Here is a 13,495-nt window from a genome sequence, read left to right as displayed (position 1 = left end):
CCTCAAAGATGAACTCCTGTGCGAGGCCAGCCCAGGTACATACCACAGAGCGATGGAGATCGCCAGTGAATCGCTGCTCCTTGCTGGCAGCACTTGTGGGCATAAGCTGCAATACTGGTACACAAGCACTCACAGTCCCCACCAAGATTGCAGTTGCACGTATCTGTGTGGCAATTTTTGACAAAAGAAGTCACATCAATCTGTGAGGAAAAAAAAAATAAAAGAGGGCTGGTAATTTAATTGCATGACCTGTACAAATTCCTGTTGCACCATTTTCAGCAGGAGTGCTACCTCTGGATTGACTGAGAGAATTTAACACAAAAATAAGGTATTTTCTAAAGTTTAGGTATATTCCTGTACAAAAAGTACACTTTGAATGATCAGCTTGTACATACGTTACAGGCCAAGAGAAAATTTCAATCAGTGATTATTAACAAATATGTCTGTCCATGCACTTGCTGTTCATTGATTTTGGAGAGTATATTGAAGCTGGCAGTTCTGCTTTTATAAGGCAAATACTGCCATCTATAGTCATCTGGCCAGTTTCGCATGAACAACAACTAAGTCAGAGCTGCAGCTCTGATTATCAAGTAATTAAAGTAATAATTTGTAGAGTGGGTTTTGGTCAGGGAAAGAAAGCTTGAGCATGCTGGTGACATTTTGCAGAAAAATATTTCTCCACTTACCAAGTGGATTTGGGCAATATACTTTGCCCACAAACCTTCATTAGATCAGAAACCCATGTCCTCACTCTCAAGTCCTGTCACATTATTTCGTGGTTTTACATGATACATTGTTTCTTCGGTTTTAATCACCTTTTTTGTAGTGTTGAGCAACGTTTCCAAAACAGTGTTCTTACTGAACACATGGAATGTTTAAAGCAATGCTTGTTTTCGGTTTAGACTCTGGTCTAGCTCAGTTGTAGAGCACTCAAATGGCACATGTCAGATTACAGAAATACCATCACAGTAACAAAGCAGCACTTATCTGACACGGAGACAGCTTCTCAGCTGGCAGTTGCTAGAAGCTGGCAGGGATATGAAGACTGTTTTTCTGCCTTCAGTGGAGAGAGATGCCATTTTTCTTTCATTCTTTTTCTTATTTTGAAAAAAGGGATACCACTGGGGTGGGGGCATGAGAGTTAGCTCCATTGAAAATGGCTGTAATAGCTTCACAGGAACCACCAAACAGCAGATTGGCTCCAAAGAGATCAACCTGTCTCTCATGTCTGCAGGACAGCATCTCTCCATGGGTCAGCAACATCCTGCTGTTGTGACAAATTGGGAGCCTCAGGTCAATGCTCCTGCTGAGTTCAGGAGTTATGACGAAGACTTTTTTCTGCGAGTGTTGAGACTCTTCAGCCCCTGATGAGTTTAGCACTTAGCTGGGCAACTACAATCCGTCAGTTGCTGCCAGCCAGAGATGCAAGTTTTTGTCTCCCTGAAAATGGGGTTTTCCAACCTCAGCTGAACTCTGAGGCCGTCTGTCCCACGGGCAGGAGGTTGCCTCCATGCACAGCAGGATCCTCCACCACCCACACAGCAGGAGCTCATGCTCCAAGCACGTCCTGAAACCCACATCTACACTTTCTGTTCCTTCCGTGCCCCCAGTGTCAGTCTCTGCTTGGACTTTTTTCCTTGGCACCCAGTTCCCCACCTGTACAGCCAGCCATCAGCTGCAGATATCCTTGATAGGAGGTCACTTTACACTACATTTGGAAGAGCTGTATTTTCACATGCTGATGAACAGGTTGTAAAAACACCTGAAAGATATTTGCTTTACAGGCTGTCCTATACAAGATGGATATGTGCATGTGAAAATGCTTGACTACTAATTAAATGACATGTTTTGCACCTGACATGCATTTTTTTAACATAATTATGCTAAATTTTTGGCATAATGTTTGCAAATTTTAATCACAACATGGATAAGATCTAGAGAATGCATGTTCAAGAGAAAACATCTTTCTTTATGAGTTGTAATAATACAGCTCCTTAAAAACTCTCAAAAGTTCCGGTTTTATTTATTACTTTCCACTTTGAAAATACACTTATCACTGTGTTCTCAGGCACATGCTCAAAAAATTTTTTACATAGTAACTAAAGTCAACATTAATAAATTTCTCGGGTTAAGCTACTGCAGCCTCCTCCTCAGGCAAATTCCTAACCATGTTGATATCAAACTTCAGCCCTGAAAGTCAGGAGGTTCAGCTGGGACATCTAATGACCTCATTTAGTATTAATAGTCATAAAGAAAATAAGAGACTGAGATGAAATGTCGTAGTGGTTCTTGCTTGCACAGGTGTAAGAAAGCACCTTCGATAACTAAATACCTTTGAGGGGCTAGAATCAAAAATAGGGAAAAATGTATAGATCATGTCATGTGTTGATAAAGGGTGGACTAAAATGGAATAAAAGATTTCCACACAAGCTATTTTGTCCCCATCTTTTCCAGACTGAACTTAAGGACATTCTTGTAACTCAAGTCTCAGGCTCAGCCAGGTATTGGGAAAAACAAGGACACCAAACCTCAGAATTTTTATAAAAAAGCAGGTGATAAGCTGTCAGCCAATTAAAAATACCAGTAGTTCTGATGCTGAAGTCTCATTCCCTCATATTTCTTTCTATATTGAGCAGGACAGTTAACAAAATAAAACCATTTGAGATAAGCTGTAGGCACACTACACAAACACTTATTTTAGAATCCTGCCATATATACAAAAGCCTTCGTTTTTATATAGGTATAAACTAAAAATTTAGTTACCTATATAAACAAAATATATAAATAAAGCCTAAAGAGAACAAAACCTTGATTATCCAGTCTACTAACTCATGGCTCCCAATTATCACTATTATGTTTAGGCTCCAGTCTTGAAAGGAACAAGGAGCTCTGCATAAACATAGCCCACCCACATAGAGTTACTTGCAGAGCTCTACTCTGTATCCTCCACAGCATTCAGACTAAGGGGAATGCCAGCAAGAAATTAATTACTGGAATTTTAATATTTTCCTACATGACAGCACATCTTGGATATTTAATAAACTTACCACATTGCGACAAGGTGCAAAAACATCACTGTATAAAATTGAGCATTCCTTTTTGGCATAAGGGAACTTGCTCTGATGTACCTCACATGGTCTTAGTGTTTCATTTGGGCTCTTGCACTTAAAAACAAGCAAAAACACCACAAATATTTTATACAAAGTTGTGTTTACCATGGACTCAAGTACACTACAGTATCATATAATTCAACACCTGCATACTCAGAAAACAACGATAAAGTTTAAATGCTGTCTTCTTTATCTTCCCCTTTCCCTGATTTGTTGTTATAATTGAAAACATTTGCACAAAAAAGAATCTTTGTGTTTTGTTCTGAAGTACTAAAATGTTCCTGCTGTCTGCTCAGCACATAAAGACAAAATGTTTTCTTTGTGACACATTATAATCATTACCAGAGCAACCAACTGTAACATCACAAACAAATACATGGTCCAAATCCATCCCTTGTGGTTTTGCAGTGACTTTAAATGGAGTCACACTACAGATAGATAGCTTTAGCCCTGTAAGTTCAAATAAAGAAGCAGCAGTAGGAAGAGAGCAACCCATAAAAAAAATAGAGTCAAAGATCATTGTGATAACTCAAAAATGGCTGAGATACAACTCCCTCTCTTAAAGTCTCTCTTCAAGAAGAAAAACAAATGAACAGCAATATATAACAAAACGACACTCAGCTCAGAAAACCCAGGTTCATCCAAAGCCATACTCTCTTGGTGCAGCAGGAAAGCCCAGGAGGGGGTAATGATGGATCGTAGGCAGCATTGGGGTGTCCTGACGCAGCCACAGCTGCAGTGCAGTCACCCACCTACGCTGCCCTCCTGTGCGGATGCTTGGACAGCGCCGTGGGGGGACATGCTGCCACTCCCAGGAGGGAGAAACCCTGGAAGCATCCCAGCTTTGCGGTGCCGATGCAAGCACGTTTGCCAGTAGCAGAGTTAGGTTCTAGGCCTCCAGCTATCAAATACTCCTTTACAGTATTTAGATTTTGCAGAAAAGATGACCAGGATACAACTCTACGAAGGCCAAAGGTCATAACATCCTAGAACTTAATGTGCTATGCAAACACTACACACTTTTTTAAAGCAGCCACTGAACTGAGAAATTGGAAAAGAAAAATTCAAACACTTCATACAAAGTATTTAAACATTTCTTTATGTACCACCTTGTAGATAAGCAGTATAACCACCAACACTACACATTTGCTTTGCTTGCTTACACAATTTAAACATTTTATGTAGAGTAAAATAGATCCAAAGGGAGATATTGAGGGAGAGAAGCCTCAAAATCTTTACTCCAAAGCAGAACCGGTATCATATTCTTTCATGAGGTGAGAGATTTTCGTTCAATTTCCTGCTGTGAGTCAAGGAGACAACAGATTAAAAATTGGTTCTCACAGACATCCTAAGGGAGTGCTTTACAAATACTGATTTTTCAGGAGGTTCACAAGGCTGTAAAACCTTACATCTTCTCAGCACAAATTAATAAAATAATTATTATCCTGGGTTATAAAACACAGTTGCAGTCATCCACTCTCTACAGCCTCTTCCCGTCTCCTCAGAAACCAAGTTTCCATACTGGGTTGTGCCTGTTGCTGTCTGAGCCTTTTCTGTCTCACTACTGCTGCTTCGTCAGTTTGTTCTTTGTTTACAAACTGCAACTAAAAAAAAAAAATCACCGATTTTTTTTTCAGTGTTCAGAAAGAAACTTTTTTTCAGACCTTTTTTTCCAGCGTTCAAGGTTCTATTTACTTTCAATATCCTGATTCCTCCAACACCAGCAGAATTACAATTGTTTTTAAAATCAGACTGAATCCAAAATATCAGAAGCAATGTATCTAACTTCATAGAAAATTGAAATCCAGACAGCTGTGATAATTATCTTATGTAGGGAAAAAGTATATTCTTCCCTTAAAGAGATTGTTTCATTTCATTTAAATTCAGTATATGTTTGCTATGACATAAGACATTATTAACACATTTCACATCTACAGACATAAAAATAAAAATGCCCTCTCTGACCATGAGTTTAGAAAATCCTTGTACATTATGTGCTTAAATGTGTTCATTTGTAAATTAAAATTCTTACCCTTTTTTTCTAAATTTTTACTGGACATGGGACTTACCTGTCCTAACACCCAGCTGTCTCCAAACACCTGTGCATTTCTCACCTCCATGTTGTTTGATGTAGTCAGATCATTTGAAGTGTATTTGTCAAAATTTCCACATAAACCTGCCAGTTTACCCTAAAAGAGAATAAGGATTTTTTTTTTTTTTTTACATATACTGACAGACAATATTCTGTACAAATGACATACGTGGAATAAATAATTCTTAAACTGAAAAAGGTGAATGCAACTCTGACTTATACTTTGAAAATATCTGACAGTCTGCTATGCTTACAGTTCCATACTGCAAATAACTTTTGATAGAAATTTATGTTTTCCTTTTTTCTTCCTGTTTTCCAGCACTTGTTCTTACTATCTGCCTGTGAAAAGCGACTGGAATCTAGTAGTATTTTTTTCTGAAAGCTTAGTAGTGCATCCAGTCCAAAAGTCAAAAGTTCAGGTGAATTACCTCATGATTGTGAAGCCTGACTAGTTGTTGTCATCAAAACTTGGTGCCTCTAATTTTAGCTCACAATAGCAAGAACATTTGTAATAGCAGTTACGAAAGAGACAGCTGCAACTTTCTTGTGTTGGGGCATGTGCTGCTGATGGAAAAAGTATATGTACATGCATACACTTATACATACACAGAGAAAAAGCCATTTCTGCACAACAGTAAAATGTAGAGTTGGATTTCTAAGGTGTTGTGGCTCACTCTAATGAATTCTTTTTCCTTAAGGTCTGCTGCAGACATTTTCTTACTGAACTGGAGCCTCTGGAAGAAACAGTCATTGGAAGCAGAAAGAGCTTGAAGTATTTGTGTCCCTGCATACAACCTGTAGAACTCAGCTCCTTGCTAGCTTACTCAAAAACAGAAGAATTTTTTTTCACTACGTGCATTGATGGCTGATAAGTCAGCTTGCATGTGAAGTAAGCATTTTATGGCTATTGGACAAAAGCCTGTAATAATGTTGCTTTAAAACCAGATTAGATGGTTATTGTAACTTTGAATTACATTTCAAAAATCTGGTATTGTATTCTAGCAGAGTGCTTTCTTTTCTTTTACTGGAAAGAGCACCCTCTCAATACCTGTGTTCATGGTTGAGACACAGCAGGAATGTAATTATCGAATGTGTGGATAAGGTTACTCTGCCAGGACCCAAAGACTGAGTTGCAGAAACACCAAGGCAGATGATGATGTAGAAATGGAACAGAGAAGAGCAACTGGCAAGAGAAGGAGCTTCATATTCTTCCCTGCATCATGCCTGAACCCTGTCACGGTATACTTATTAGGTTTAAATGTCAGTTTTTGTCTAGATCCTTTCCTGTATCTTGTGTTCTTAATTAAACCCAAGATGGGACTCCATCTGTTCATCTCAGCAGCCTGTACTACATCTCAGAGCACAGTTCCATCATCAGCCTAATCCAATCTGTGCCACAAACCTGCCACCTTCCATGTCACTAGATATGGAAGCTTCTTTTCCATTGGCTTCAGCAATTATGAAAACATGCAGTGAACTGGGTAACTCAAAACTAACCCTCTCTTCCCCTCCCCCCCAAGTAACTTTGAGTCAGAGCTGAATCAGTGCATATTTGCAAGGTTGCAGTGTGTGGAGCAACAACGTAAACATGCATGTACGAACCACCCCTTCTCTTCAGGAGTCCAGGCATTAAATCACATTCTCTCTCCCTTCATACCTGGGAAATGCTAGCAGCTGAACACCATGATAAACAGCTATATCACTGGGAAAGTCAGTAATGAATAAAAGACAATCACAATTATTCAATAAGACATTACATTAGCAACACAGAGAGCTACATAAAATCTCAGGTTTTTATTTTGGCTCACCTTCCATCGAGGTCCAACTTTAACATGCATCATTGTCTTTTTATCCCACAGGATTGTAATGTCCTGTTCTGGAAAGTGTATCACACTATAATATCCAGCCTTCCAAAGCTGATAATTAGGTTTGTTCTCCTGTCCCCTTAAGGTCTTCTGACAGAAATGAATATTTATTAAGATCTAATAAAGTAATTCTACCAAGGTATGCAGCCAATTAATAACAAAGTGTATACTGAAGAATATTTTATCTTTAGGATATAGCTGTATCGATAATATTACTAGAAATGTTGTTTATGTTAATGAAATGTTAATACTTCGATATTTTGTCTTTTCAATCATTCAGGTTTGCTTTGATTTTGTACTTTGGTTTCCCTTTCAAAACCAAGTGGAAAGAAACAAATAAATGCCAATGAGCATCTACTGCTTGAGGCTTTTGAGCAGTCATCTTTGTAGGACAAATAAAACTTGAAAAAAACAATGAAAAAATAAGATTTTTCCTGGGACCTGCTGCTTTATCCAGACCTAGGCACTTGTACTATGTTAACTCAGACTGAGAGACATTTTCCAAAAACATGCTCCTTTAGATTTGTAACTTTACAATGCTTATCTTAAAGGGCAACCTGAAAAGGGAAGAAAATAACTAACCTGCTTCTCAGAAGGTTCACTAAAATAAATCTCAGTGTCTCCAACAGTGATGAAAACATTCTTCGAGCAAACAATATCATTGTCAAAGCACTTTTTGTTCTGAGCAATTATAGATATATTTGAGTTATCTGTGCTCTACAATATGAAGAAGAAATCATTTTACTTATAGATTCAATTGCATTTCACTCCTGCAGATTTATTCCAGGCTTACCATCACAAAAAGATGGATAACTTAGTATTTACACATCTTTGAAATTAAATTTAAGCTACCAAACAAGGAAATGCATTTTTAAATTCAAAGCTGAACCCACAACCAACTCAAACTTCGGAGTTAAACACAAAAAGCCATTATGTTCAGCTGTGAGTCCTCTCTCTGAGGACTTCACAAACTCAGAGGATCAGCCTACCCCTAAAATAAGAGTCTGGTTTATGCTTTTAAAATGTGCTCATACATGGTATTCAGTATTTACTGCACAGTAAGGCTGTCAAAATCAAGACATGCTATAAAAAAAAGCTTTATTTTTAAACCAAGGTACATGAGATCAAGCTGTTTTCATATTTTTAAAACCAAGAAACCTACCATCTGTCAGTAGTAGATAGAACAATTTTTGTACTACCACCCATCAAAATTCACAAAACCGTGAGTCATACTCAATGTTATTGGAGGGGGCAAAGGTTTCTGCTGATATTTTTGTTTGGTTTTTTTTTTCTTTAACATTTAGAATCTTTGTCAACTGTGTCGTCTTTTGATTTGCTGCTATTTTAGTACCCAAAATTCAAATTTACTGCCTTCCCAATCCCATACCTGTTGGCTCTCCAGCCTGTAAATTAATTTTGTATTCTAGGCACATAAAATCACTTTTGCACCTTGGCTCAACAGGTCTTTTTATTCACCTACAGCTTCTGTGGTTCTTCTGTACCCTGAGGGAAACACACATGCACCTTGTAATTACCCATGCTAGGACTGGTACTGGCACAAAGACGACCAGCTGTATTTTCAGAATTGATAACACTACCACTAACAAAAATAATGTTGAGTTACTCTTATTATATCTTATTTTAATTTGCCTTTCAATTAATTTCTGTACCAATCTTTGCGAGTCAACAAGAAGCCATAACTATAGAAAAGATGTGAGAGAGTTAACTTTGTAACATTAATATAAGCCAACAACAGTGCTTCTGAATCCAGTTTAATTTTTGATCAAATTCAGTCCTACAGTCATTACAAACCTGAGACAGATATGAAATAGAAATCTTGGAGGTAGCAAGATATGTATCTCACCCACTGAGTCATCCAGTGTTATATGAGACACTAGGGTAGTGCTGGAAACAAAGAGATGTTTAAACTTCTCTCCTTACTCCCACCCTCCTTTAAACACTCTCTGAGACCATGACTAGCTGAGACTAATTGCAGGTGCTAATGGGCACAGTGGGCAAGATGGGAATGGTGGCTTTCAGCAGTTCCCCAGTCCTGGGAACTCCTCTTGGCTCCCAGCAGTGCTCTTGGAGACCCCCGCTTGGCCACAATGGGAGGGTTCGCTTGCCTTGGTTTGTACCCACAGCATCTCCGCCCAGAGCTTTGCTCCCTCCCTTGGTCGGTGTACCCCTGAAAGGTGCTGGGTATGTACTCCTAACTACTCCTTGCCTGTCTCACATTTGTACCCTTATTTGTTCTTTGCTCATCAGAATTCAAGAATAAAAAACCATATCAGCAATTTTCCCTCACCAGTGAGAAACATTGCATACAGAAAATATGGGTGCTACAGGAAGCAGCTTTTTTTTTCCTTAATAAAAGTCATAGTTTAAAGAAAACTTTCAATCTAAAAAACCAAAAACCCCAACCCTAGATTATGGGAAGCGTAGAGGTATTTTCGTTGCCACACAGAGGAGGTGCTACAGCTTTGCTGCCCTTAGTCTAGCATGGCCTACAAGCCAGAGGATGCTGCTACTTGTCACAGAGAACACATGAGCGAATGCAATGAACATAAGGTGTGGGAGACTGCCTGCAAGCTTTACCTTACCCTAATGACAGGGCTTAAGAAACAGGTGGTATGTGTTAGCAATTAGCTTGGAAGACAACAGTTAAGGTGGGTAAAGTTAGCCACTAGCTGCTAGAGGTAAGGGGGTGTAGGAAATCAGCTCTTCACGGTTTAGCAGTGGAAGTCAGGTTAAAAGTACTGAAAGCTTCAGGGTAAAGCAAAGTTCATCTGTGCCATTCTGTTGTAAAGTTGTTTTAGGTTGCACTCAGAATAAAATTGGCCACTACCTTTTTGGGAAATAACGTTTTAATTAAGCCAGGCTTGCTGCTGGAATCAGTCCAGTAATTATTCCCCTCCAAGTCAGATAACAGCTCAGAGCATTTTTGGATTTATTGGAGGTGGTGTGGTAAATTAAAAAGGAGACAAACTCATTAGTTTGGTAGATAGGATGCAAGCTGATACATTCTGTGCTGGCCAAATGAAAAGTGAGCAAGGAAGCTACCTCCCCACCATGAGTCAGTTCAGAAAAGGACTTTGCTTGCAGTCTATGGGTCTATTTGATGCCTAGGACATTGTGGGCTGTTTTCATTGTAGAGTTCATTCCTCTTCAGTTAGTTTAGCCTCAGCAAAAGGGGACACTCTGAGTTAATAGGGGAGCAATGCCTTCACTGTAAGAAAAGAGTTGGAGAGCTTTATTTGAAATAAAGATAGTTAATTCAGGCTAATTATCCCACAGTAAAAATACACCTTTTTTGGCAATGAAGACAAGTTCTTGGAGCAGCAGCGGCTAGCTGTATTAGCTATGCTAATTGAAGCTGCTGCCTGTGCCTTCTGACAGTCCAGGCCAATCCCTTCAGCTGAACAGCATCAACATACTCAAGTCAGAAGGTTTTGTGTATGGTTGGGATTTGAGCCAAGGGCAAAAGTTGAGTTATATTTCAAGTTAACTCTGCAGCAGAGAGAAGCCTGGAGACAGGGAGTGTTTTGCTGACCAAAGCCAGAACAGGGAGTCCTGAAGACATGCGAAGTACTGCCATACTTGTAGGACTGCATGTTGGTGTCAAATTACTAGAAATGATGCAGGATGGAAATGCAGAGAGACAGTGACGGTGGTTCAGTAGAGATATGAGTAAACCAGACATTTAAGAAAAAGGGCTTTGCATTAAATCCTGAGTCATCTGTGCTTTCTGTCTTTCTAATTAAATCTTAGACCTAGACCCAAATATAAAAACACCAGTATGGATTACGTATATCTTGTGGCTCAAAGCTTTCGTGATAAGATTTGCTTTACATACATACTCTTGCCATTCTCTCCATACACCTCAATAAAAATTGAGTCCTTTCCTAGCCATACAGTACCAGCCAAATTCAAAGTTGAATGACAGTTTCTATCATGGTCTTCAAATTATCCTGTAACTGCTACATGTGCAGCCTCTTCTTTCAGCAGGGAAGAAATAAAGTGCAATTGAAACTTAGGACTTAACTATTACCAAGGCGAAAGAAAGAACAGGGACTATTTAGATAAAGTGAGGATCATTTTTAATGTCTGTGTAAGACACTGACGTCTTGGGCAAATCTCAACAGCTCTTAGGGACTGTGATAGTATAAATGATTATGATCGAGTTCCATCCCTCTAATCCGCACTGGATCCACACAGGTATGAAAACAAGCTTTTGTCACTGCTGCTGGAAGAAATATCTGAGTAGGCATTAGGAGCAGGTCTAATGAATAAGGTGGGGTTTTATGTTGGTTTTCTTTTTTTTTCCCCTGCGCAGTCTTTTTCCAAGGCAGAGTCGCTCTTTACCTTTTTAGGTAAAATGCACCCAACAGGGGATGTACTACAGTTCATCATGTGAAACCTACTTATGCTGACAGAAACTAGAAATAAAATGGTTTTCCCACTGCAAGAGTATCTTCCCACGTAAATTACCATATCCAGCCTGTTCCAACTTAATATCAGTTTCTTTGTGATAACATGGAGTTGCCAAGCAACAGGGAAGACAGAGGCACAGCTCCGGGCAGTCAGTCAAAAGCTTATTGTCAGTCCTGCTTCTCAGGACATTCTTTTTCTAGACTTCACTGCACTTTTTTTCCATATTTCTTCCTAGCCGAAAGAGCAAAGCACTGCTTTCCTTTTTTTTTTTTTTTTAAAAGTAGAGCTTGGGAATGCTAGGGTTTATTTTTGTTAGAAACTTTCTATTTCAATATCCCGTTAGAAATTTTCTATCGCTATCAACTAATAACAACACTGCGCAGTGTGCTTACACAGTCAAAATGCAGCCTGGGAGAAGACAATTTAAAAGTGGCTATATTTATCTTCTTCTTTGAAAGTTTCATTAAAATCTCTCTAACTGTTCAGTGTAAGGACTTTTCCATTCTTAATACCCTGATTTCCCCGTTTTTTTTTGTTTTGTTCCCTACAATACGCTAACTTGCAAACTAGAGTGGCCATTAAAGCATCTAGGGACATACTGGGAACTGGATGGAGATAGATTAGTCCTATTTTCCTTTTGTTTTCACCACTCTTTACAGGTTTTCACATATAGACACACACACAAACAAATGCAAAAATCTCTACAAATACTGAAAAAATATACAGTAGTTTAAAAAATAGAATTTGGTTTCTCCTTCCTACATATTTTCAGAGAGATAGCATTAGCTCTGTTCAGACTTAACCTTTCAGGAAATTTTATGGAAACTCAGAATTAGTTTGGTTGTTGTTTATTGGGCTCTGAGTTTCTTCTGAAGGAACTTAGCATTTGAAACTATTACTTCTAGTGAGCTTGATCCTGGGAGAAGTAAAGCATCTCAGCCCAGACTTAGTGAGCATTTAGGCATAAATCTTCAAGTGTTTTTGGAGAGCAGACAAATGCCTTGGCACCTGACATGATCTTGCTCTGTTAGTTTCTTGTGCCACTTTACAGGGGGGTTGATCTGCAGATAATCAGTGAAAACACATTAATTATGCAAAACTCATTCACAACTTAAACCAAGAAGCATCTCCTATTGGAAGACTTCTTTCATTTTGCTGGTGTGATAATTTCTTCTGTATAATTTCAAAATTATATATACACATTCTGTGTAACTTTTTTTAATCCCTGCTTTTGCATCCTGTACAAGTTTCTATTGTCAAATGCTTTTCCCCATAGCTATTCAAACATCGGAGCAATATTGCTTGGAGTCAGCAGGTGGCACTGATACACACTGTTGCAGTTTGGGAAGACATCCACATGAAAGTTGGGAAACGATATTATAGGAAACACAGTAAGTGATCCTTTTCCAGGAGAGAGTAAAGGAGTAGTAATAGTACTTATTTTTCCACTGATGTTACGTATTTCTATACAAGTATTTTAAAAAAAACCCCAAATTTAGGAACTAAGAACCTAAGAGCTAAATTGCTCATGGACACATACATGCACATAAATTCTTTTTTCCTCAGCATGTTCTACAGATTTTGTGATTATTTTCACTTAAAATGTGGCAAAGAAACTTGCAATACACCTGTGAGATATGACATATTTCTAGCATTGTAGCACAGTTGAGTAGAAATGGAGGAGAGCACCATGATTGAGTAGATTCACTGGTGCAAGTTCAAAGGGAGTGAGATTATTTTAGCTACTGACTCACCCTCAAACAACTTCCAGATGTCTGCTAATGCATCCATGATAACTCTTTCCTATTTCTTTAATAGTGACTTCCCAAAAGGATACACCTCAGGCAGAATAAACTCTCAACAACTCTTGAGAAAGACATTACAAGTATCTGTGTGTATATATACAAGCAATAAGAAAAATAAATCATTATATCATATTTTCTTTATTATACATAGGTTTTTGTAATAGATTTTATGGCAATATAGATTTGTTG

At 38.5% G+C, this 13,495-nt stretch overlaps 1 protein-coding gene across 1 annotated transcript in view; it reads right to left on the bottom strand.

The window, feature by feature from the left end:
* OTOGL (otogelin like) overlaps positions 1-13,495 on the bottom strand; it is a 95,038-nt gene that overhangs the window by 38,460 nt on the left and 43,083 nt on the right. The window contains exons 26-31 of the mRNA XM_059816155.1: positions 7,650-7,784; positions 7,481-7,501; positions 7,011-7,139; positions 5,180-5,299; positions 3,048-3,164; positions 44-200 (exon numbers count right to left, since the gene is read on the bottom strand). Coding sequence (XP_059672138.1) covers positions 44-200; positions 3,048-3,164; positions 5,180-5,299; positions 7,011-7,139; positions 7,481-7,501; positions 7,650-7,784 — 679 coding nt within the window. The remainder of the gene's footprint in view (positions 1-43; positions 201-3,047; positions 3,165-5,179; positions 5,300-7,010; positions 7,140-7,480; positions 7,502-7,649; positions 7,785-13,495) is intronic.

This window comes from Gavia stellata, chromosome 4 (genome assembly GCF_030936135.1).
Source record: "Gavia stellata isolate bGavSte3 chromosome 4, bGavSte3.hap2, whole genome shotgun sequence".
Classification (NCBI taxonomy): domain Eukaryota; kingdom Metazoa; phylum Chordata; class Aves; order Gaviiformes; family Gaviidae; genus Gavia; species Gavia stellata.
The sequence above is the reverse complement of the archived record's forward strand: the minus strand, read 5'-3'. Positions and strand labels throughout refer to the sequence as shown.